This window comes from Lonchura striata, chromosome 3 (assembly GCF_050655825.1).
Source record: "Lonchura striata isolate lonStrDom1 chromosome 3, ASM5065582v1, whole genome shotgun sequence".
Classification (NCBI taxonomy): Eukaryota; Metazoa; Chordata; class Aves; order Passeriformes; family Estrildidae; genus Lonchura; species Lonchura striata.
Genome location: NC_140705.1, coordinates 87,380,323 through 87,405,947, shown reverse-complemented (window position 1 = coordinate 87,405,947; position 25,625 = coordinate 87,380,323). Strand labels below are relative to the sequence as shown.

Sequence of the window (25,625 nt, the reverse complement as noted above, 5' to 3'; positions counted from 1 at the left end):
TTTAGGGGAATGGGCTGTTCAGCTTCTGAAGGAGAGGTAATTTTTAACTGTAGCAGAGCAGCCAACTTTCTAGGGCAGTTTAGGGTGGCCACATGATATGATAGTACACTTCCTAAAAATAGGCCTATTGTGTTTTTGGAGGGAGAGATTGGATTCCCAGCACTCTGAGACTAAGGAATTTGCTTTATGGTGTTGGGGTTTTTTTTTTGGTTTTTTTTTTTTTAATCTCCAGAAACCCTGTACTCTGTACAGAAAGGCTGGAGTTTGAAACAGAATTTTCATGCCTTAATAATGTTTTTCATATTATGTGGGTGTGTTTTAATTGTTGGATTTTTGACTTTTTTTCCTTATAGCTGAACAGTGAAGGACAATAGTTTTATCCTTTTTGCAGGTTAAGAACTCATATCATCTCAATGTAGTATTATCTGCTTTCAGAAGTTTCATCTTTTATTTTGTAATAATTTAGTTCTGCAATTATTTTTTTCCCCAGTAACCCAATTATCCTGAAGAGACACCATTTCTATGATGAACATTATCTGTCTGATTAGCCCCTGAACACCCTTCAGGGCTTATTAAGTTCTGCCTATATTCTTTTATTTTTATAATGGTGATATTTCATCCCTTCTGAAGGGATATTCTGAAAATTTTGCAGTTCCCCTCTGAAAAATTTTTCTTGTTTAATCTTGAGCAAAAGGCTGAGCACCCCATTCTAGAAGGATTTATTTTTTGACACTGCCTTAATGCTCATCTGGATTCATACAAATAATTGACCCCTTTCAGATCTGCCTCCCTCCTACATAAAGAAGCTGTAAAATATGGGAGCAATTTGGCATCAAGTCCTGATGCTTGGGTATAGTGACATCTTTGTGTTCCGCATGTTTCTGTGTACTTTACTCCTTTCTTAATTAAACAGCATTTTGTGTAGCAGAGCTGTTGTTAGCAAATGTCACGGAGACCTGCCAAACATTTTATTTTCAGTTATATATAGCAATACTGGCAGATAAATTTGATCTCTGTGTTTCTTTGTAGTTAAAACTTATTTTACAGGCTTCTGCAGTTTATTTTTTTTTTTTTTAAATCATATGTGTTTCACCCATTTTTCTTTCCCTGAGGATTCTTTTTCATGTTTTTTTTAGGCATGTGAAAAGTGCTGGTGTTCAGCTCTTGGTGGTGTAATTCTGTAGGTAGGTAGTGTCTCTGGCCAATCCAGATTATTTAGGTTCCTGTGGTGGAAAAGCGGGTTATTCTGTATTTTGTTTGTTTCCTTCTGTGTTAAAAGTAAGTACAAGATGTTGGAATGAACATTTGTAAAAACACTGCCCATCAAAAGTAAACATCCCCCCCTTGAATTTGACAGGAAAAGGGAAGTGGAAAGCAGCTTTCTTATGCATATTTAAGAACAGTCAGAGCAGTAATAAAAAGGGAAGTTGCCTCCCAGTGAATTGTAATTTACAGCTGTGCCACACCTAAAATGCTCTGAAAGGACCTTATATAGGTTTTTCTGGTGCAGAATATCTTTCAAGACTTGAAATATGTTTCTTTTTTTCAATCTCAACTTAAAACCAGCAAACACTTCTTCTGGAATGAGTCTGATGGATCTACCCTTGGTGAAGACAGTGAGACACACCACTGGCAAAGCTCAGTGTCTAAATCAGTTGTTCATCCTTGCTGGAAGCTGTTGGATTTGGGTTTGTCTTGATACTTTTTGGGTTGTTTTTTTAGCTTCTGGATTGTGTCCTGTCCATGAGGTTACAGTATTTGTAGAATCTTAGAGGTCTGTAAACTTTATTTGGTCATTCTTTTTCTTCCTATAATTGCAGTTGTAAATCTTCCTTTGGTGTGTACCTTCGGGTTCTTAGTTGTTGGGCTTGAGAACCAGGTTTAGTTTTGTTTCACTAAACAGCAAATCAGAGGGATTCTGGCTCAGGTCTTGGATAAATTGGATGTTTTAAAATATTGCTGACTCCCCTTGTGTTTGGTTTGCAGATACATCCGACTGTATGGGAGAAAATTCAGCAAGGAGGATCACGTGCTGTTTATCAAACTATTGTACGAGTTGGTGACAATTCCAAAGCTGGAGATCAGCATGATGCAAGGATTTGCACGCCTGCTGATCAACTTGTTAAAGTGAGTAGAGATTTCTGCTGACTGTGGAAACTTCTGTGTCAGAACAGTTGATCTCTTGCTCAATGTTGTACCTTTCATGTAACAGAGTTCTTACTGGTTACTTCACTTACCTGACCTCTGCTGGTGGTTAAAGGGTTCTCTTGTGCAAACACCTTCAAAGCTTTAGGAGTGGGACTGAAAGTGGAAGAATGCCAGGTTTCCCCATATCAGGAAAACCAAACAGTTCAGAGAGCCAAGAATTAAGGCTGAATCTCAGCTAGAGAGAAGATGAAAACTGGCTCACGACTTGATAATGTTCATTTCACTTAGTCAGGGAAAATCTTGACAGTGTCACTTGTGCTGAAGGCTGCCAGTGGCCAGCCTGGTACTGCCTGGCCTTCCTGCAGTTTGTGCCAAACTGGGAGCGGGGATGGGGGTATTCCCATGTGCTGCGTGTCCATGTCAGTGTTTTTAATTCCAAACTGCCTAGTGTTTTGTTTCCTATTAGGAAAAAGGAACTGCTTTCCAGGGATGATTTAGAGTTACCATGGCGACCACTCTATGAAATGTTGGAAAGGATATTATACTCCAAAACAGAACATCTGGGATTAAATTGGTTTCCCAAGTAAGTTCACATTTGAAAACATTTGATAGACCGTTAGTACCTGCTTTACAGTACTTTGTAATGTGCTTTTAATATCGGGAATTTGATACATAGGAAATATTCTGTTTCTTTTTTCACAAGACACCTTTCAATAATTGCATGCAGAGCTGCACTGAATCATGTATCTCCTTCTGCTTTGTGTTTGTCATGCTTTTTCTTTCTTTATGAATGTGATTAATTTTTAAATACACTGCAACAGAGGTCTCGCTCAACTGATTTTAGGGTGATAACCCACAGTTTAATAAATTTAGTATGAAATATTTAACAGTATTGTTGTGGTTTAACCCCAGCTAACAATGAAGCCTTGCATGCTGCCTTTCCTGGTGGGACTGGGGAGAGAACTGGAAGGGTAAAAGTGAGAAAATCTGTGGGTTGAGCTAAAGATGGGTAATAACGTGAAGGAAGTTAACTTACTCCAGCCAAAACCAGCACAGGTACTAAGTTAAATGTATGCTGTTCACTTCTATAAAACAGTAAAGTTGTGGGGGAAAAGATACAAGCAGTACTGTCTGTCAGTATTTGTCATGTAATCATTCCCAGGATCTGGAATCCAGGTATAAATGAGTCTGCTCTCCAAGAAAAGTGAAATATTTTCTATAGGAAATACAGGTATTTATCAAAGTGATGCCATGATAGGGTGAAATAATTTTCTTTCTCCAGCTGAGAATTTTAGACATGTTCTGCTGATTTTAAAAATGAAAACTTGTTTTCTTTGCTTTCTCTGTGCTGTCAATCCCTCTCCATCTGTCAGATTTTCAGACTTAAAATTTTCATAATTATCTCAGTCAGAGAAGGTCCTGCTCTATAAATTACAAATTAGATAGCTCATGGATAATGCCTTATCTTTGTCTGAATTGAAACTTGTATGTCAAGAAATGCGGGTGAAAGTGCTTCATTTGCTTTAAAAAAAATAGTTTTCTGAATGAAACTGAAACACTGCCACTGATTCCTGAGGGGAAGATCCTGTTGTTGATAAGGAACATGAAGAGGAAATATGTGGAGCATTTCAGGCTGAATTTCTCTTGTGGCTGTGTATCTGAAAAAAATCAGTTTGCTAAATTGAATTATTTCGATAACTGTAGGAAAAGTGAAAGAGCAGAGCCTTCCTTGGTTTATTTTATTTTTTCATTTTTGTACCTGCATGCCTTGCTCTGCGGGGGTGGTGTTGCATGGCTGCTCACTGTGTAAGGGGGAAGGAACTTTGCCAGGAGGATAAAGGAGTTTCAGAAGGAAGGAAGATTTCTGTTGTGATGATCTGACTGAAGCATTCAATTTTATTACCTTTATTACATGTTGGACACTCCATGCAGTGCGATTCCTTCTCATACAGTGCTCATCCTTTTTCAAGAGGTACCTTTTTGGTTGAAGTCAAGGTTTAAAAAGCTGATTTATAGCTGTTTAATTTATCTCCTGTTTTAATTGAATTTTATTTTTGTTTACATTCAGTTCATATCGACCAGGCTGGTCTTCACCTAAAACATTTGTGCTTAATGTATTACATAGGTGGTAAGAAGGATTCTTTTTTTTTTTCTGTTGAGCTCTGGCCAGTGTCCCTTCTGCATGTTCTGTTGGACTGTAACACTGTCACACAGGTGGAAGTCTCTGCATAAATAATTGTATTTGGAAGGCCAATGTTAATCTGACACCACTGGTTATGAGAATGTCGCACTGGATGTCAACCTTGCTAACTGGGGACACAGGCAGTGAGTGTGGAATGGCTCTCCAGGGCTCTGTTCTAACTAATTTAACCAGCAAATATATTTCAGGGGTTTAAATGAGGGCTAAGTTTTCCATTGGAGCAATTGTTGTGTGTGATTATGGATGAAATCACCATTGGTGCAGGTGCATGTTACAGAGTTGAGGGTACCTTCCTCTTAAATCAAATGAAATCATGGAAAGCGCTTTAGCAATGAGGTAATGGCTTCTGGAAAATCCAGCCAGCAACAACTTTGGGGTTGTGAAGAGCTTCTGTGTCAAGAGTTCACTGGGAATTTTTGTAGGGAAACAGTAAGAGGAGTTTTGGTATATGAAAAATGCAGAAAACTGGTGGAAGTGGCAGTGGGATTGCAGTGGGGTTTGCTTTGTTAGGGTTTTTTTTTTTAGAAACAAGGGCTTAGCTGTACTAATCCAGTGAGAGATGGCTCACTCTTGTTAGGAGATCACTAAAATAATTTGTGAAACTGTAGCTGGTTGCTCTTTCCATTGTGTTAATTTAAGCTCTGTGGTGGAGTGTCCACTTTAGGACTAGACTTCACCTTCAGACCTTCTGAAAAACTGAAATTTACCTTACTGTTTTTTGATAATGTAATTGTCATTTCTCTCAGTTTACATGTTAATAATTTTAACTGAAACATGTTTCTCTGTGTAAATGAAGGGGGGAAAGAAACCAACTTGCAAATCATGCCTTTTCCAAAAGAAGAAAATAATCCTGTAGTGCCAAAAAAAGATAACAGTGAAAGGTGTTGCAAGTGGTGTTGGGTGTTCTTTAATGTACCTCCCCAGCTGCATTGTCCTGTCCTTTCCTAAGAGTCCCCTAATGGGAATGTTCCAGGATGTCTCTTGTAGCTGGGCTGTACTTGAAAACTGTCTTGAATGGAAGGCCCTTGGGTACGAAATTGTCTTGCTGTTGGTTTTTGTTTTCTGGCTTGCTAAATTTGTAACCAAAAGAGAGGAGAGAACATCCCAATCTTTCTCCTTTGCTCCATCACACTGACAAACACTGAAATCTGACTTAAAACTCATTAATTTTAAAACTTTGTTGATCTCTGGCCTCAGTGTTTGTTAAAATTCCTGTCCTTCAGGTTTTCCTTAGTGAGAGCTGACTTGAGTGGAATGATAGTCTGGGGAGAGCTTGTTTGTTTTTGTCACCCAAACATTTATCATGTAAATTTTTAATGTTCTTAAGGAATGTGCTGGTTCATGCTTTATTTATCTGCTCTTGGAACAACTGTTATCTTTTTTCTAACTCCTTCAAGGACAATATTCACTTGAATCCAGGATCTTCCTGAGCTTTCTGCAGAGTTTGGTTTTATTTTTGTTTAATGACTGGTTGGCCTTTCTTCACATTTTAGAGTCAGTCAGCTTGAAATTTTCTTTCTGGGAGGGGTCCTGAGTTGCCTTTGTTACTGTTGCATAAAATGTACATAATTTTGCATCTTCTAGGGCACTGTTTGAAGCAGTTCTCTGAGGGCTGGATGGGCTTTTGCTGGCTTGAGTGTTGAAGGGAATTGGTGGTTTATTCATTTTTCAGTTCTCCTAGCTGTATGGGATCAATTTACTTCATGTAAGACTGGAGAGGCAATAGTGCATGCTAAGTATTTGTGTGTCTCAAAGTAATTTGATCTTGGTGAAATTCTAAAGATTATAGATTTGCATCATCTTTTTCTGAGCAAAAAAGCATTTTTTAGCACTCCTTTCGGATGATGAATGAAGGAGTGCAATATTTGTGTTTCTAGAAAAGTAACTTGTTCTGTGAGAACTGTTTTTGGGTAAAAGTGCAGGTTAGTCTTGAGGTGGTTGTGTAATAAATGGAAGGTTTGAAGAACGTGACAATTTACTACCTTTGTGCTTGCATTGGTTAATCACTCTCTGCTCCCCCTCCCTTTCATTCTTTGAGTTTATTCTGAGAATTAGTCTTTTTAAAGGTTTGATGGCATCCTGTGACAATAGGTGACAATAGGAATTGAAATGATTTCTCAAATAAGTGTTCTTGCTGCAGATGAAAGCACTTTTAAAACCAGCTGTTACTTGGGAGGGGCTCCAATGAAATAACCCTTGATTTGCAGATAATTCCTTTCTTCTTAAAACCACTGGACAAAGCCCAAAACCATATTTGAGAAGGACAAATATGGTGTTTGGAGCTTACAAGCAACAAGTTGCCTTTATTTATCTTACAAATATTCATGAAATTCCACAAACCCATTTTTCTATGTTTTCATCTCCCCCAGAAGTCACTTTGCTGGTTGTTCATTGACGAAATGCAGGATGTCACTTCCATGAAGTGATAGTAATTCTTCACTTAAATGCAGGAAATACCAGAGTAGTATATAAAAAGTAGGACCAGGAGTTGAGCAGAGCAATTTTAATCATTCTAGTTAGGTCTGTGGAGAAGGCAGGTAACTAATGCATGTTCAAAGAAGACATTTAATTGCATCAGCATTATCTTAAGCTCTGGAGGGAAAGGTCAGCAAATGGTTGTTTATTTTATACTGTCACTGAAATTTAGTCATGTATTATTCCTAACATTTCCTCTTCTCATTTCAGTTCTGTAGAAAGTGTTCTGAAAACACTGGTGAAGAGCTGCAGACCGTAAGTGTTTCTTTCTTTCTTTTTTTTTTTTTTAATATCTTTAATATTAACTTAGGAAGTAGGGGAAAAGTGTTTAAAAGACTTCACTCTACCTGTTATTGCTTAGCTGCTGTTGAAAAATTTAGGATGGAGAGTAGAGACTTTTCTGGGGTTTATTTTTCCTTTTTAACAGCCTTGGTTGCAATAATTCTGTTGTAAAAAAAAAAAATCTATCTAATATGCATTTTAAATACTGCATTGCATCCATACTTAGTGTGTTTTAAAATAAATTAAATCACCAGTGTTCCTGTAATGTTTCTATAAATGATCCTTGTGCCTGAAGTGATATTTTTTTTTTATGTTGCATCAAAAGTGAGTAATGGTTGTTTGATTTCTACCAGCCTTCACAGTGAAGTGGTTTTGCATTGCACAGATTCTTCTCTGGTTCAACAAGATAAGAATCTTTATTTGGTGGTCTTAAAATGATGGACCACAGTGTCCTTGATTTACCTGTATTTTGTGAAGGTTTTTGGAGGTGAGGGCTGCCTGCCTATGGCCCCTGGGCACATGGTTTTACTCTAAAGCAAACATTGATGACAAATTAATAGCTGGTTTTCAACACACTTAAAAAGAGCCAAACTATAAAGCCAAGTCTGTGTGTTTTCAATGGTTTCCTTGTTTCCAGGTATTTCCCAGAAGATGCCACTGTGGAAATGCTGGATGAGTGGAGGCCTTTGATGTGTCCCTTTGATGTGACCATGCAGAAGGCCATCACCTACTTTGAGCTCTTCCTGCCCACCACCCTTCCCCCTGAACTTCACCACAAGGGTTTCAAGTAGGTGTCACTGAAGAGTGTTCTGTTCCAAATACAAGGAATCATCTTTTACAGGATGATTTGAAGTCACTGGTGGCAGGACACCAGCAGCATTTTTGGCAGTTCGAGACAGCAATACTGTCAACCTGCTTTTTAGTAAAAGGAACCTGCAGGAATCTTAGTCCCTCTTCCCTACTGAGTAAAGCACACAGCAAATCAAACTAAATTGAATTAAGTGGAGTTTGTAAAGGTGAATTTAAGTCAGAGACTGGTATGGAGGGTTTGCATCCTTGGCCTCAGGTGAATTCAGAGAAGGAGCTAGTGACACTTGTGGCAACTGATCAGAAGGGACAAATTTCACAGTGCAAGGCAGAGGGAGATGAAGTGTAATTTGTTTTTATCTGTTGGGATGGTAGAGCAGAGGTAGATAAGGAAACTCCTGGAGAGACAGTTGCGTGGAAGGGGGCTCAAAAGAGTCAGAGAAGAAATAAAGAAGAAAAGCAAGGACTAAAAGTCAGATTTGGGACTACGCTGTGAGCAGCAAATTGATAAAGGCATGTCTATGTTGATCTCTGTTCTTGCTGAAGAATTGAGGGACAGGTGAATTCCTGCAACCACTCTCAAAGTGAGGAAAAAATATTCAGTGAGGGAGCTGCTTTCTCAGTGTTAAAATTATTTTGCTTCTGTTTTCTTTCAGGCTTTGGTTTGATGAATTTATAGGCCTTTGGGTGTCGGTTCAAAATCTTCCCCAGTGGGAAGGAGTAAGTATTTGCTTTTCATCTACACTAGAAGAAATCCTCATTTAAATATTCCTATAATGTGCTTGCAAGGAATTGAAGCCAAACAGTGATTTAAAGGATTTTCTCCCTTCTGCTTTGACTAGTACAAGAAAGCAGGGACAATAATTTCATTATTGTTGGCAAGCAATTGCCATCTAAATAAACAAGACTGCAGTTGTGCTTGGTGAACATTGTCTAATGGCCAGCTCAGGCAGCTTTTCATTCCAGTCTTGGGAGTGCTGGTGTTTTCTAGATTGCTGCTAATACTTAAAATTATGCAAAGTGCAGTTGTGATTTCTAGAAATTACACTTCTGTCTTTTAATACATCTTGGGCGGTCTCTAATTTTGAGTGGTGATATTTTGCCTTCACTGCAATGAGCTGCTGTTGTCTTTGAGATGAAATAACCCCTTGGCCAAAAATTCTCTTGGGCTGTATCTTTCAAGGCAAGTAGTCTGCCATGTATTCGTCTGCCATATAGCTGTGTGCCCCTGCTGCGTGCCTCATGTGAGGAGATCCAAACTTGGGAAATGAAAAACGCCGTCTGGAGGCAGCCCCAGCAACAGTTCAAGTGCTGTTGGCTTCAGCTGAGCTGTGCCTTGGCTTTGCTGCAGTGAAACTTGGCCTATCCCCAGTTTCTTTCTCTGCTCAGTATGAACATAAGCTCATTGGCCATCTGTCTCCTTTTACTAATCTCCTGCCTGGATACACAAGGAGAACTTCTCCGTGTCTGAGGAGAAAGCTGATTTCCAAACCACTGTGGTCGCACATTTCGTGGGTCTTCCTGCCTTCCATCACAAATCTAGGGAGGCAGCCTTGGACCCAGCACTTGGTAGTTGTCCAGATTCAAACACTGGTGATGCCAAAGCTGATTTTGAGATTCTGTGTTCACTTTTGTGCTTTTCTGATGGCTTTCTCCCCCCCTAAAAAAAAACATAATTCTGTCTATTCCTTCTGACAGAACTGTGGCAGCCTGCACTTGAACATCATGATTTAGTTTGTTTCTGTCAAACTGTGTAACAAATAATCATCAGCACCCTTTCACAAGTTCTCTGATATTTTTTTCCCTCTTCCACTGTATTCTGACAGTTTGCTTGCTTGTTTCCCCCAAGCTTTCACTTCTCGTTTGCTTTTCTGTCATGTCCATTTCCTAAAGTCAGGTTCATTCCATCAGGTTGGGATGCAGATAATTAGGCACATGGGTTCTGACTCTGCAATCCAGTTTAAGCCTCTATATGCTGCAGGCTTTTCCTTAACTTGCTTTGGCAGGAGTTAGACTTGCTATTTGAAGGGGAGCTGTGGAATCAATTCCTTGTGTGCATAGTAAGGATTTTTTTTCAATGTGTATTTCCTCATACTGAATGAAAAACACAGATCATTAGAGAAAATGTAACCCTTGTCTTCAGGCTGTGTCTGATGTCCCAAATTGAGCTTGTGGGTTTCCCAAAGCTGTCCTGTCCTTTAGCCTGAGAAATGACCTGTTCCTCTGGGCTGTCTTGGAATTAGGCAGGATTATTTAAGGCCCTTCCTTTTGGCTTTGTCATTGCTTCAAAATACTGATAGAAGCATCAAGAGCCTGGTGGGTCTTTCCTCATTTGGAGAAGCTCTTAAAAGCAGAGTTGGTGGGTGATGTGCTTTTCATCATCAGGATACAAGAGTGAGACTTCATCTATTTTTTTGGCTCAGTCTCGATAACTGTCTTTCCTGAGGACATCTTCCAGTTCCCTTTTCAACTCCTGGGGCTGTCTTCTGGTGATGGAGTGTCTAATTCTTCATGGGCAGTCACAGACTGCTCTCCCAGCTGATGGCTGATGCCTGTGACCTTTACAAGCCACTGATGGGTTTAAACCAAAGCACACAAATATGTCAGCCAGCAGCACACACTGAGTAGGATGGATCCTACAGGAACTAATTGTCCTGAACAGCTAAGTATTGGGAAAAGCTAGATGGATGAGTTGGTGGAATTTTCTTCCATGTCTCTGTATAAATGCTATTTTAGGCCAATGAAACACGTCTTGGTGGTTCTGATGGTATGAGATCTCCCTTCCCAAGTGCTTTTAGTGCCATGGGTAGCTTTTATCTTGTGTATGTGAAGTAGCTGGAGGGCTTTGCATCTTTTATTCTCAATATATTCTAATGAATATTCCCTTTTTTCTGGTTATTTTCAGCATCTAGTCAATCTTTTTGCTCGCTTGGCCACTGACAACATTGGGTACATAGACTGGGATCCATATGTACCAAAGGTAACAGTGCTCTTTTCATGATATGCCTTACTTACCTTGTTTAGTGGGTTTGGTTTTTTAAAACACCTTTGGATTAGAAAATTAATTTATGCCAATGTATGTTTTTCTTCCTGTCAGATTTTTACTAGGATTTTAAGGAGTTTAAATTTGCCAGTGGGAAGCAATCAGGTTGTTGTTCCAAGATTCTTAACAAATGCTTATGATGTAGGACATGCAGTCATGTGGATCACAGCCATGATGGTGAGTAACTACTTCATAAAATGAAACAAAAATTAATGCAAATATTTAAATACGTATTTAAGATGAATATTTGTTCTGCTGAGCTCACTGCAGAAGTGTGGTTTTGGGCTTTTTTTTCCCAAATTATATTGTCAAGTCCATTGCTCCACGGTCAGTGTGGAATAGGGCTGGAAAGGTTTGTATCACAGCTGCTGCCTGTGGCATTTGGGAGAAGAACAGGCACCTGTTTTAGTGTGAACTTCGGCAGATGGGATGGAGAGAATTTGCTCGTAGTGCTGAGTCGAGGGTGCGATGTGATTTGCTGCTTTGAAGTCTTAACTGTGGGGAGAACACTTCTGTGCTCGTGCTGCTGTTACCTGTTCATTTTGTCTTGGTCTGTGTGATAAAATCCTGTGGTTTATTTGTTTCAGGGTGGACCAAGTAAGCTGGTGCAGAAGCACTTGTCTGGCTTGTTCAATAGCATTGCTTCTTTTTACCATCCCTCAAATAACGGACGCTGGCTGGTGAGTCAAGTGGTTTGGGTGTCAAGGCGAGAACTTTGTCAGGGATTTCAATCTGTCAGCCCTGTGTGCTCCAGGTAGTCTGTTGATGTGTGGTGCTTGGAGCCTTGGATTACCAAGATCCACGATTGCACTGTCATTCAAACCATACTCCTCATGTCAGTGCAGAAGTCCAAAACAAGACATCTAATTTGGATATAGCCAGGAAAAATAAGTCAGCACTGGAAATGAGGCTCACACACACAGTCAGTATTACCTGTGTGATGTCACTTTTTTCTTACTGACTTACTGCCTTCAAGTTATAAAAATCTAGGCTCGGCCTTGGAGCAACTTGGTCTACTGGAGTGTCCCTGCCCATGGTAGCAGTTTGAAATTGGATGAGTTTTGAGGTCCCTTCCAGCCCAAACCATTCTGTGATTCTATTAAGCAAAGCAAAAAGGATTTTTAATGCATTGTCTAGTTTGAAGCATTATTTTTTGATGGTGTAACTAGAGGAATCTTCTGTTAAAGAATGTGAGAATCTCCCTGTGATAACTGGTGGAAAATAGAGATTAAAACACCAAGGCTGGTCACAGCAGTGCCAAGGGAGCTGTCTTGTTCTTCAGTTTGCTTGCATGTAAATGTGCAGAGAATGCTCCCAAAGTTGTCCTAATTATGTAAATAATCTTGATTCTTAACTGTTTAATTATGTGATTTTCTTTCATTACTTTTTAAATCATAAGGCACAGTGCTGGCAGCACAATTACTGATATTTTGGGAAATGAAGTTTAGCAGCAAATTGTGAACAGCATAATTTAGAGCCCTTCTGAGTGTTCCCTTATTGTGGTCGTGTAATCCAAGATCTTGCCTGACTCAGTTTTTGTTCTGCCCTGAGCAGTTCAGGTTGTACTGCTGCCAAGCCACTGACCAGCATTTCTGGTCTGTTCCCAGAACAAACTGATGAAGCTGCTGCAGAGGTTGCCCAGTGGTGTGGTAAGGAGACTGCACCGTGAGCGCTACAAGAAGGTGACCTGGCTGACTCCTGTCCCTGAGAGCCACAAACTCACTGACCAGGACGTGACAGACTTCGTGCAATGCATCATCCAGCCTGTTCTCCTGGCAATGTTCAGCAAAACTGGAAGCCTGGAGGCTGCCCAGGCCCTGCAGAACCTTGCACTGATGCGTCCTGAATTAGTAATTCCACCTGTACTTGAGAAGTAAGTTTTGGAGGAGCATTGCAACATCTGTGTGCTCTTCCCAAGAAGTAAATATGAAAAGCAGTCATACTAAATAATAAATAAATTATCTGATGTGAATGAAAGCCTGCAGTGAGAGAAGCTGCTGATACACCCTCCTGAGCAATAACCTCAGTCAGAATGGAATAAGGGAGAAGTCAATTTTTAAATTAATTTGATTTGTTTTGTTGTTTGGTTTATTTTTTTAAACACCTGGCAAGTGGCATCGTTTTGGGAGCTGTTGACAGCTCATGTGCTTTAGGGTAGGCAGTCCTCAGGTGGCTTGCATTTCTGGGAGCATTTTGTATCAGATAGTGGGTGGATCAGTTGAAAAAGCAGCTTTGTATCCTTTATTCATAAGACACCTGGTAGTTTCCAGATATACAGGATGGTTGTGTAGCAATAAAGATATATTTTATGTTTCTGCTTGGTTCAGAGCATGTTACAGTTTTAAAATCACTGGTATTGATGACTTAGTAATTGTCAGATGGTGTGCCCCAGTGAAATACTTGGTTTGTACTATTTCTGATGCCTTGAGGCCTGAAATTCCCAAAGAAGAATGGTGCTCCTTCCTGCTCCACTGAAAGCTTTCCTCCTAGCCCCTGTGTGTGTTCCCTATGCAGCCTTTTGTACTTTAACAAAAGAGCAGAGGAATGAGTCTGACTGAAGAGCCCTTCCTGTGTTCCACTCCTCCCTGACTCAGCTGTTTGTAAAAACTCAACAAATCCACTCTTCTGCAAAACATGCCAAGCCCAGCAGTCGCAAGCAGGACAGCAGTGCTGGGTAGAGCTGCCTTTTCTGTCTTGAGAGCAGACCCAACATCTTCTCTGTAGTTCAAACTATCCCTGGAATGTTTGTCTTGGCTGTAGTTCCAGATGATTTCGGTGAGCTGTGCTCTGGGTGATGTAGGACAGAGCACTGTGACTCCTGTCTGGAGGCTGTTGGTAACAGCAGGAAGTGTTGTAATGTGGTTTGTTTAAAAAGTGTTAAGTACTGAAAAAAAAATAGGTTTAAAAATCACAGTAACTTCCCAGGTTTTGATAAAGAGGTCTGGATTTTAATGTAACATGAAGTAAGAGATCCCCTCTCAGTTTAGAGGCAGCCAAGGCTGTTTGTCACAAGAACTTAGAGCTGGCATTTCCACCAAGTCCAAACAGGGAAATTGTGGTAGTTTTGGATGCTGTTCTTAATTTGTGTGCTGCAGCTGCTCAGATGGTCTTTAATCCTGAACCAGTGGTGGATAGCACTGATGCAATGGAAGGAGCATTGTAACAAAACAAAATTAAATCTTTCAGAAAATGATAAGAAAACAATTTTGGAAACATAAATTTTTTTTCTGATTAATGCAGAAAATGCCATGTACAGTCCACTTCTACTTAGAAGGCTTTAGAAACATTACTGTTGCCAATCTGCCTGCCTCCCATTTTACAGAACATATCCTGCACTTGAGACCCTGACAGAGCCCCATCAGCTCACAGCCACCCTGAGCTGTGTCATTGGAGTGGCTCGGAGCCTGGTGTCTGGGGGAAAGTGGTTTCCTGAGGGCCCCACACACATGCTACCTCTGCTGATGAGAGCCTTGCCTGGGGTAGACCCAAATGACTTCAGCAAGTGCATGGTGAGTGTACAAATATTGCCTTTTTCAGAAGATAACGAGCCAACTAACTAGTATTTTATATTTCTCTGAAGGGAGGTAACTCCCATGTCCAGAATTTATCAGCCTTTTTTTTTCCTGCACAATTTTATGCCTAAAAATTTAATATTATGAGTCTCTTTGGCTCATTTAACAGTGCAAAGTGGTTGGGATAAGCATTGTACTGACTTTTTGGGCTGTTCTGAAAAACAGAATTAAATAGCTGCTCCACAGCTCCTTGCAAATATTCTTAGTATTTTAAGATCAAAAGGAAGACCTTTATTACTAGGTTTTCATTATATTAAGTTATAAAAGTCCATGTTTTCAGAAATTCATATTAATTTACTTAAAACAATGTAAATATTGGGGTTTTGTAGCTTTCAAGTTCAGCATGGAATAATGGCTACATTACTTTAAAAATTGGGACTGTTTTTTACAGTGCTGCTTGTTAAGTTTTATATATGAAATTTGAAATAGCTGTTGAAGTTTTAGGGTGGAAGAATTGAGTTCTGGAGTTATTTGGGTTTTTAAGTATCATTTTATTTAGATCCTAAAGAATCACATATTTTAACTTGTAGATTGTAGATACAATAACACTCATTAAAGAGCTGTTTGTACCTCTCAACAGATTACATTCCAGTTCATTGCAACATTTTCTACTTTGGTGCCTTTAGTAGATTGTTCATCTGTATTGCAAGAAAGAGATGATCTTTCAGAGGTAAGAGTGCTGGATTGGTATAATAACAAAGCTGTAGCTTAGTTTTCAATTTAATTTCTAGCAGTGTATGGAAAGATCTTAATCCTGTTTGTTTCTATCACTGGGGGTGATACCAGTGTGCAGATATGCTTTTGCAATGGTTCTTAGTCACAGCTTGTTGCAGAGAATGTTAAATTCTGGCAATTTAGTGTTTCTATGTCAAAACTGAATTGCTCAGGGCCCTTTGTGGTGTCATTTAACCTGGAGTTTTCCCTGCCTTGAGGAGGATATTGGACTCTGTAGTTATTTAAAATAGTGCATTAGATGGGTTTTTTTTCCTTCATTTTCTAGGGCCGTTTTCTTCCTAAAGAAACCCCTGCTCATCTTTAAAGTCCTGTTTCCCTTCCCTGATTGAGATTCTATTGCTCTCCCGCCAGATACTTGTTAATATTTTCCAGTCAGGAGATAGTAACAGCATTAGACAGTGAGTCTTATCACCACACCTGTTTGCTGCTGGGACACACTCTGTAGCTCAGAGGCAGGTTGCCCAAATTAAAAGGTGAATCTCATTGTTCCAGAGCTGCAGCACTCAAAAATGAAGAGGAGTTTGTTCAATGAATACTTAATGTAAATCTCTGCCAGGAAAGCAGGTCTGGCAGCACCCCTGGCACTTGCTGACCTCCTGCTGCAAAGGATCAGTGGTGAGGCCAAAGGTTATATCCACGGAGGCAGACTTGATTTCACTGGAGAGGTTAATTGGATGCACATCCAGACCAGAAAATTGGGACAGGACAATGTCAGAAACCTGTAATAACTGTTTCATGAAGCACTTGAGTCTGTATGGTGGGAAATACACTGGAGGATGTTCTCATTTAGACGTTGGAAGTAGTTAATATAGGAAATAAACTTTGTTTCCTTAGTAAAAGCCAACCTCATGTGTTTCCTTTTTGTTGGAAAACTGTAGGTGGAGAGAGAATTGTGTTCTGCATCTGCTGAATTTGAGGATTTTGTGCTGCAGTTTATGGATAGGTGAGTGAGCTAAGGATAGGGGAAAGCTTTGCATGAAGAACTTTATCAGCTTTCCAGTTTCACTTACTAACCCTACACTTACTGGGTTTGTTTGTGTAGATGTTTTGGACTTATAGAGAGCAGCACATTAGAACAAACCAGAGAGGAGACTGAAACAGAGAAAATGACTCATTTGGAGAGTCTGGTGGAACTGGGTCTCTCTTCTACTTTCAGTACAATCCTTACCCAGTGTTCAAAGGATATCTTTAAGGTATGTAGAACATGGGCTTTTTGTCTCTTTTAGGAAACTTAATTTTGGGTTGACAACAACTGGTTGTTTTCAAAATCAGTTGCAGATGTTGCATTCAAATCTTTCCTTCCTTTGTGAATGTGAACTTCTACATTTAACCAAGGAAAGGACTGAGGGGGCAGCTTGAATTCTTGTTAGTTTGGTTCATGATTTTATCTACATCCCTACACAACTCTCCTGCAAACTGATGATAAACACAAGTAGAAATCGTTCCAACAGTTTATTTTATCCCTGTATCAGTTTAGGTTGTGGATAATGCTGACCCACCCAAGTTCCTGCTTTCCTTTTCCCCCTCCCTGCCGCTTCTTCAGTTGGCTGAAGAGATCGTTCAAGGAGCTGTGTGGTTAATGGGATCAGAAAAATTACCTGGATCAAAATAACTCAGAAGGAGAGGGTAGAGAATATGGGTTATTATATGGACAGCTTCTTTCCCTGTAGTTTGGGTTACTGTATTTCTGTTTAAATAAATATATACTTGGTGATGCCAGATGTTGGCATTTGTGTATGATTTTTGTTTGGAATTTTTTGGTAAATTCAAGTCATAAGTTAATTCTTTGTTGTCATTAAGTATTTAATTTGTATTTTTCCTGTTTGTCCATTATAAAAGTGTTTGTGGAATGTATATTGTATATAGTTGAGCTTGCCTTGCAAAATTTTGGATGGAAATAATCTCCTTTAAAATTACTTAAGTAGTTGCTACTTAATTCGCTATCTATTTGCTAACTTAAGGGATGTCTTGGCTTTCCTTCACTGTGACATGTGAAGTAAGCTTTCCTGTCAGCAGCCTGTGACTTATTCCTGGAAAACATTTTCTGTGTAGCTTTTCAGAATTACCCTAAATTATATTAGTCATCAGGAGTTATCCACGTCTTCTCTTCCCAAAGAGAACATTTCAGGCTTTCACAGAGCTGCTTTCTCTGTCTCTCTATTCTGATTTTTTTTTCCATATGAATTGTAGGTTTTTGGTTTAAGAGAACACAGAGACAGTGCTTCTTTGTAACATTTTGAGTTACCTAATTTGTTGGGTTTTTTTTAAAGCAATCTCCATTTTTTTGTCCTCAGGTTGCCTTGGAGAAGGTTTTCAATTTTGCTGTTTCAAATATATTTGAGACAAGAGTTGCTGGTCGAATGGTTGCCGATATGTGCCGAGCTGCAGTAAAAGTGAGAGAAAATCCTCATAACTTCAGTCCCTCTTTAAAAAAGAAAATAGCTAATGCTGCTGCTTTTTCCTGTGTAATATCTGTGTTTTTTTCATGCCAATACAGGTAGTTCTTACTATTATGTCTTCTAAAATTGGCTTGTTATATATAGCAATATTTCAGGAGGTTAATTAATGCAGTATTTATGTTGCATTTATGTTAAATTTAGGTTTTATTGACTGAGAATCATGAAGTCAGGCTGTCTGTAGGTTGAAGTGGAGTTGGAATGCAATCTAGTCTTAGATATTTATCAGTGTGTGTGCTGAATTCCCTCAGATACTGTGCTTTAAAATGGACTTTTTGTGATGTTGTTTGCAGTGCCGCCCCGAGGAGTCCTTAAAACTTTTTGTACCACATTGCTGCAATGTCATAACTCACCTCACAGGCAGTAAGTTTCTAACATTTCCAGTGTTAGTGGCTTGCTTTTGGGTTGATTTTGTTGAGCATGAAAAGAATACCTAAAACTTCTGGATGTTTTTTACAAGTTCTTTTCAGCAATGGACAAATCCGTTATTCTCTAAAAAGCCCAAGGTGACAATTGTGTAATTTCAAGGCCAAAATCTGTCCGGCTGCAAGACCACATTAAAAATGTGGCAGTTTGAAATGTCTCCAGACATTTCAGGACAGTACACCAGCTAAAGTGACTTCCAGCTGGACATGGGTGCAGTGTGAGTTGGAGGGTTGGGAGTCAGGTTTTGGGATGGAAGCATCTGGATTCTAATGCAGCTGGTTTGGAAAACTTGGCTGGAGTGTGGTGACAGCAGTGCTTATCCCTTGTTCCTCTAGATGATGATGTATTACATGATGAAGAACTAGATAAGGAGCTGCTCTGGAATCTTCAGCTTTTATCAGAGGTATTCCCAAAGATGTTTTTCCCATGCTTGTGTGTCACTGCATCCTGCTTAATCCTGCCCCTGAAAGGAGAAAAATATAAACTTCTATTAAAGCAATGTAAATGTTGTGTGAATGGCACTGGAGTGCTTCTGGTTTTTACCTAACTTTGAATGCAGCATGAGTTGCTGTTGTTTGAAGCAAATAAACACAGTGTTGCATGTGGGATGAAATTAAAGCAGCTATTGATGGGGAGTGAAAGAACAGGGATCAATGCAGAGAGAAACATAAGAAGCTTTTTGGTAAATAGAAATATTTTTAAATTCATTTAAGAAAATACAGAAGTATTGCTAGAAAATTCAGGATATGGTCAAGCAGATGGTATCACTGAAACTTTTCCAGCAGCTGTGGCAGCATTGGTTCATGTACAAGTTCAGTGGGAGCTGGGGAAAGGAGCCTGACCCAGATGGGCTGAGCAGTGTGACCCTGTCCAGCCCTGCAGGACCAGACTGATGTTTGCAATGTGTCTCTGTGTCCCCAGATCACTCGAGTAGATGGCAAGAAGCTGCTACTGTACAGGGAGCAGTTTGGGAAGATACTGCAGCGCACCCTACACTTAACCTGTAAGCAGGGTTACATTCTGTCTTGTAACCTACTGCACCATCTTCTTCGTTCTGCTACACTTATCTACCCCACAGAGTACTGCAGTGTGCCAGGTGGCTTTGACAAGCCTCTTTCTGAATACTTTCCTATCAAGGCAAGGATTTTCATTTATTTAGGATTAGAGGATTTGACTTTTTTTTGTTTGTTTTATTTTAAAAAACAGTTGTATGCTCTATGGTTTTATTTGGAGAGTTCTGGACAATGGTAGCAGCAATGGGAAGTGATGCTTTGTGCTTTGAAATGAAGAGGAAATTACAATTGATTTAAGTTTATTGATATCAAAAAATGAATACTGACTGTTTGAGTAGTTTTATAGTTTTGAGTAGTTTTATATGACTTACTAGTGGTTTGTGATATGTGTTTTTTACTGTGATTGCATCATTACAGTAAGTTAATACACAGCAAGGAGATGTGGTGTTTTACAGGTCAGCAGAATGACTAATAATGATTCTACCATGAGCTTGAGATAAAATGAAAGCAGAAGTGGCAATATTAAAAGTTACCAAAACTGTTGGAAGCCATATGCTGCTCTGCTGTTAAGACTCTGAGGTCAATTTATCGATACTCTGGTTTAAAAGCAGTAATTTTCAGCTGGCCTATTTCAGTATACAACTGCATTTTGCTGAAAAGTGTTTTTACATAATTGACAATTGCAGATAATCTCTTGTTACTGAAAGCTAGTCCAGTTTTGTAACTAATGGAGACACCCGTTTGGGCCAGTTAATCACTTAAAAACAAGCAAAAATATCCTAAATGCTAAGCACAAAAAAAAACCCCAACAAAACAAATCAACAAACCCCAAAAGACCAACAATCACACAATCATTTTAAATTCCTCGTCTGAAACTGAAAAAGTTCACGATGACTTTGCTGTTCTCTATGGGAGTGTGAAAAATCTGAGTTGTACTTAAGAATGTATCTGAATTTATATCCAGTCAAAGGAATAATTAAGTTATATTTCAGTTAGACCAGTGCAGTCCTTTTCCTTTTAGTGCTTTCAGATACGTGTTATTTTCTAGGTATGTGTAGGCAAACATAGGATTGGGATTTCTCTTTGATTTTATGGTAATGGTGTTTTTCCTGGACTTGTCAGGATAACCATATTACTTTATAGCAGTAGCTAGTTCCCATGTGTTTGGGGTTTTTTAATAATACTAAATGCTGTTTGTTTAAAAACACAATTCAAAGAGCTTGACTAATAAGAGGCATCTTTATTTGCTGCAGGACTGGGGTAAGCCAGGTGACCTGTGGAACTTGGACATCCAGTGGCATGTTCCTTCATCTGAGGAAATAAGCTTTGCTTTTTATTTGCTGGATACGTTCCTGCAGCCTGAGCTCACCAGGCTGGAGCTCTATGCACTTGGGGAGCTGGAAATGTCCAGGTAGGATGGAGAAAGGTGCATGTATCCATTCCTAGTAGCTATTGCCAGTCACACAGGTAGTACAAAAACTGAGAGGAAATACTATATTGTTGCACTTTGATGTTATTTTAAGATTTCCAAAGCTCCTACTTCAGCTGAGATAGCATCAAGATTTCCTTAAAGTAACACAGGAAAAAAGTTGTTCACATTTTACATTTTAATTTATCTTCAGACTGTAAAATATTCACTCCTAAAGTATTCCCTCATCCTTCCCATGGACGGAAGAAATTGTCTGGGCCTTGGGGTAAGGAGTTATTTTATAGGTTTTATCTGAGATTTAGATAAAATTCTTCAAATCAGTTTTCACATTAGTTTATCTTAATTGCACAGTTTTGAAATATAAAACCTGCCATGTTTTCCAGAAAATGAAGTTAAATATTGGGGTTTGTAAACAAATTAGGTTGTCTCAAAAAGTCCAGCTTGATTTCTGCAGTGCTTCCTCCTGTGTTTAGAAGTGATGCAATTAAAGAAAAAACTTCTGTAAAACTTCACAAAAAAGGTGTGGTCTGTCATTTGTGTATTTTCAAGTAATTAACAGACAAGTAACCAGGTTTTCCTCTTTGCTTAAGAGATGATGTGCAGCAGTGTCTTGCCATTGTGCACAACTGCCTGATTGGCTCTGGGAACATTCTGCCTCCTCTCAAAGGAGAAAGGGTGGCTCATCTGTAAGTAACACTTATTTTGCATCCCAAACATTCTCATTGATTATGTTCCTTCATGCTGGGTTTTATGCTTTCTTACTGCTGTTGTCACACAACTGTTGCTAGACACCTACTTTTAGGGAACACTCATAGTAAATACCAAGATACAGAAAATTCACTTGTCAGGAAAGGACTCAAACTCTCCCACCCTTCCCTACAGCAGGGAGCCATATGTGTTTGAATGAGTGTGTTCACAGGTTTGACAGAGACCAAATTCCTGCCTGTTAAATAAAACTGAAGAGGGTCTGTTAACCAGGAAATCAAAATTCTGGGTTCAAGGTGTCATTATGGTGTCCCTGCCTCTGACAAAGTCTGGCCCAAAGGGTCAGACCATTAAATAGTTAATTTAATTAAGTTAACCCATTAAATTAACCATTAAATGGTTAATTTATACATGTGAGAACTAAGACATACTGTTACAAAATCCACAAGTCTGTGTGCTACTGCTGTGAAATTTAACTTGTTAAAATTAATTAAATGCCAGTGAAATGCACATTTACAAAATCCACAAGTCTGTGTGCTACTGCTGTGAAATTTAACTTGTTAAAATTAATTAAATGCCAGTGAAATGCACATGCCTCATTATTTGTGTAATAATACTTAATTCATTTTCATGCAGGGTCCCAAGTCTGGTGTCTTTGGAAGAGACAAAGCTGTACACTGGTATTGACTATGGTGAGTAGATCCCTGTCTGTTCAGGTAGGCTCTAAGTGTTGCTTTTTTTTGTTTTGTTTTTTTTGGGGTTTTTTTTTTTTTGCTTTGTTTTTGAGTTGGTTTATATTTTTGCAAAAACAGTGGGTTCTTTTGGAGACCATAATTTTGATTCTTCTCCTCATAGAAATGGGTTTTATTACCAACACCAGAGTTATGTGTACACACAGTTTTATTTTCAGCAGTGATACACGAGATGCGGATCTGGCTGGGGATGGGAGCTCTGCATGTTCCTCAATTCCCATAAGTTAAATGAACTGCCTGAACTTAGAAATAAAACCAACTGTCAAGGCAGATAAAGAAGGTTGTGTACCCATAAAACCCAAGCAGCTGAGATGCTAAACTGGTGAGAGCCATGTCCTTAGATATAACAAATGGTTATTTTTATAATAGTTCATACTGCCAGTTCTGAATAGTCTGCTCTGGCTTTCCACAATAAATTGCTTTTAATGCTGTTGTATGACTAACAGAAAATGTTTTGTTTTCTTTTAGATTTATCCAGGGAGAATTACAGAGAAACAATTGCAAGGGTTACAAGGAAATTGCTGCGTAAGTTTGACCACTCCTGTAACTAAAACCAACAGTGTCATACTTCAGGATGATTTTATAGATGAGGAAATTGTATTTGTTTACTTTGCCTGTAATTCTGAAAGTTAAGCTTTGCGGAAACAAAATCATTGCTTATTTTTAAAGCTCTTTTCCTGTCTGATTATAAATTTCATTTCTCCCAATTATAGATTTCATTCTTGATAATTCAGAAGATGATACCAAGTCGTTGTTTCTAATAATAAAGGTATGCTTTACATTTGTAAAACTTAAGGCCAGATGACTTGTTTTGCAAAACAATCACTCTTATCCTCTCTTTCTTTCACAGATTATCAGTGATGTTTTGCAGTTCCAAGGGTCTCACAAGCATGAGTTTGATTCACGATGGAAAAGCTTCAATCTAGTGAAAAAATCAATGGAAAACAGGGTCAGTGACTTGGCTTTGTGAAGCTTTGGTTCCTGATTTGCAGATCTGATACTGAAATCTAACTGAAAGGATGCCTTCTTTTGCAGCTTCAAGGAAAGAAACAACACATCAGAGCCTTGCTGATCGACAGGGTTATGCTGCAGCATGAGGTAATTCTTCCCCTTCAATCCTCACTAATTTGCTTGAAAACCTGCTTTGCATACTTAGCCAAATGCCATCATAACAATATTCCCACATTGGTGTTTTTATATGTGTGAAAAGTAAAAACAATCTGTCCTTTCGCTTCCCATTAATTCAGCTGAGAACTCTGACGATGGAAGGCTGTGAATACAAAACTTCCCACCAGGAGATGATCAGGGATCTTCTGTGTTTGTCCACGAGTTCCTATGGGCAGGTGAGGAGCTGTCCTTTTAAACTGAGATATATGGAGTATTGCGTCACGTGATTCTACATCCTAAATCTGCTGTTCTGGCTGTTTGCTTTCAAATGTACTTAAAAACACCTCATTTCTGGCAACGTAAAGAATCTTCTGTAACCTTGTAGCTGTTCTCATGTAAATGCCAGAAACAAGTAGTGGGTTTTTATAAAGGGTGGGGTGTTTACAACCTTCCACAAATAAGTTTGTTTCTGTGCACAAATACATGCTAAAAACTTAATGCATAAATAATAGATGAGGATGTTACTTTTATCTAGTAAATTTTTTCTTTCAGGTCAGAAGTAAAGCTCAGCAAGCATTCTTCACAGCTCTGGGAACCTACAATTTCTGTTGCAGAGATATCATTCCCTTAGTTCTGGAATTCCTGCGTCCTGACCGGCAAGATGTCACTCAGAAGCAATTTAAAGTACTGCCTCATTAACTTGCTTTGGTGGATGTTTTTTGAAAGTGTTTTTAGATGAGAATTTTTAATGGGGAAAGTGGGATTTGCTTGTTTATCACCATGGCTGATATTTTCATGGCTAATAAGCATGACTGGTGTAAGGAATTATTTGTATTAGATCTATTTTCAGGAGAAATACTGTGTTTAAATATGTTCCCTGTGTGCTCAGATATTACCAAAGTATGAGTTAGCACCTAATTTTAAGTTATGGAATGGAAATTGAGAAGCTGTAGTCAAGGTGAAGCAGTTGTGAATCATCTTCTCTAACATAATTGAGAAATCAGGCAGCCAATCTGTGGATAAATTAATTGGCAGGGCTTCCAATCTCATTAAATAAAGAGGACTCCGTGCAAAATCTTCATTAATTTGACAGGGAGGCTGAATGTTTATGGACATTTTAATGATTTGGTAGCTGCAGCTGAGTTTTCATTCTGTGTGGGTGTGTGCATATGTTGATACCACAGATGAGCCGAGCTTTAACCTTCCCAAACCCCATCTTCCATTCCACAGGGTGCCTTATATTGTCTTCTTGGGAATCACAGCGGGGTGTGCTTGGCCAATCTGCACGACTGGGATTGTATAGCACAGACGTGGCCAGCAATTGTCTCTTCTGGGCTTAGCAAAGCCATGTCCTTGGAAAAGCCATCCATAGTCAGACTCTTTGATGACCTAGCAGAGAAAATCCATCGGCAGTATGAAACCATTGGGCTGGATTTTGCAGTGAGTGACCAATTCCTTGGTGTTCAGGCTTGTCTGTATGGACAAGGAAAATCTGTACTCTGCTGATTCCAAAGCGGAGACATTAAAAACTTGTAAGTTCAAGTCCCAAATCTTTGCACTGTCCATCAACAGGTTCCAGAGAAGTGCATGGAAGTGGCTGTTCTGCTGCAGAAGTCAGGACAGACAAGTTCAGAGTTCCCAGCTCTGGAATTAGAAGAAATTCAGTTGGGAATTCAGCGACAGAAGGAGAAGAACGCTGAGGCTCTGAAGTGAGTTCAGCTTCCTTGAACTGCACATTAAATGTCATCATCCAAAGTGGCAAAACTGAAAAATCCAGAATGTCAAGGATTATTGGGCTACATCTTCTAGCTACATTTCTATTTTCTCTTTGCTTCTTCCATTTTACCTTCACACACCTTTTGTTGAGGAGCTTTTCCTCTATTTTTCAATGGATCACTCAATACGATGTGATTGATAACTTCCTCTCTTTCTCTCAGGAACTATGAAAATTTGGTCAACATGCTGCTGGACTGTGTGGAGCAGAGAAATCTGTAAGTCCCCCTTTTTATGTGCATGAAAGCATTTTTTTCAGGGTGGATTGGAGGTGGTTGCATGGATCAATATCCAGGAGGACAGTTACCATGATCTTGGACTCATTTGCACTGGGAGCTTGATTGGTTAATATGAGGCATCATCACATCTTGGATACGATGATTCAGCTTTTTCCTTAATTAGTCTGGCATGTTACTGAGGTTTTTAATATTTTTTAATTTAAAAAGCTCTGGTTCTGTCTGTAACACTAACGTCAGCATAGATTCTAATTGTTCCCGTAGTATTTGTGTTAAAAAACTTTTAAAATAATATCCCTATAGGTATTTTATATTTTTATTTGTACACTTGCGTGTTCCCAGAACACTGGAGGTTTCCCAAAATTAGTTAAGTTCATTGATTACAGCACTGCCATTAATTTATGTATTTCCATAATCTTAATACATGTAATAATTCCTGAGTAAAACCAGTACATAAACTTTGGTA

The 25,625-nt window shown here is 39.0% G+C and overlaps 1 protein-coding gene across 2 annotated transcripts in view; it reads left to right on the top strand.

Moving 5' to 3' along the window:
* Positions 1-25,625, top strand: part of PSME4 (proteasome activator subunit 4) — a 43,698-nt gene that overhangs the window by 3,889 nt on the left and 14,184 nt on the right. The window contains exons 2-31 of one of the 2 annotated variants that reach the window (XM_085575736.1): positions 1,137-1,184; positions 1,987-2,127; positions 2,615-2,731; positions 7,034-7,078; positions 7,743-7,892; positions 8,569-8,632; positions 10,818-10,892; positions 11,010-11,132; positions 11,543-11,635; positions 12,563-12,828; positions 14,278-14,464; positions 15,108-15,197; positions 16,141-16,205; positions 16,305-16,455; positions 17,557-17,655; positions 18,012-18,081; positions 18,480-18,547; positions 19,066-19,281; positions 20,411-20,568; positions 21,177-21,272; positions 21,928-21,983; positions 22,512-22,568; positions 22,757-22,812; positions 22,894-22,992; positions 23,079-23,141; positions 23,291-23,386; positions 23,703-23,834; positions 24,381-24,590; positions 24,723-24,859; positions 25,088-25,141. In XM_085575736.1, the coding sequence (XP_085431862.1) occupies positions 2,087-2,127; positions 2,615-2,731; positions 7,034-7,078; positions 7,743-7,892; positions 8,569-8,632; positions 10,818-10,892; positions 11,010-11,132; positions 11,543-11,635; positions 12,563-12,828; positions 14,278-14,464; positions 15,108-15,197; positions 16,141-16,205; positions 16,305-16,455; positions 17,557-17,655; positions 18,012-18,081; positions 18,480-18,547; positions 19,066-19,281; positions 20,411-20,568; positions 21,177-21,272; positions 21,928-21,983; positions 22,512-22,568; positions 22,757-22,812; positions 22,894-22,992; positions 23,079-23,141; positions 23,291-23,386; positions 23,703-23,834; positions 24,381-24,590; positions 24,723-24,859; positions 25,088-25,141 (3,134 nt within the window). In that variant the 5' untranslated portion in view covers positions 1,137-1,184; positions 1,987-2,086. The remainder of the gene's footprint in view (positions 1-1,136; positions 1,185-1,986; positions 2,128-2,614; positions 2,732-7,033; positions 7,079-7,742; positions 7,893-8,568; positions 8,633-10,817; positions 10,893-11,009; positions 11,133-11,542; positions 11,636-12,562; positions 12,829-14,277; positions 14,465-15,107; positions 15,198-16,140; positions 16,206-16,304; positions 16,456-17,556; positions 17,656-18,011; positions 18,082-18,479; positions 18,548-19,065; positions 19,282-20,410; positions 20,569-21,176; positions 21,273-21,927; positions 21,984-22,511; positions 22,569-22,756; positions 22,813-22,893; positions 22,993-23,078; positions 23,142-23,290; positions 23,387-23,702; positions 23,835-24,380; positions 24,591-24,722; positions 24,860-25,087; positions 25,142-25,625) is intronic. The other variant, XM_021537670.4, reaches the window with a different exon arrangement.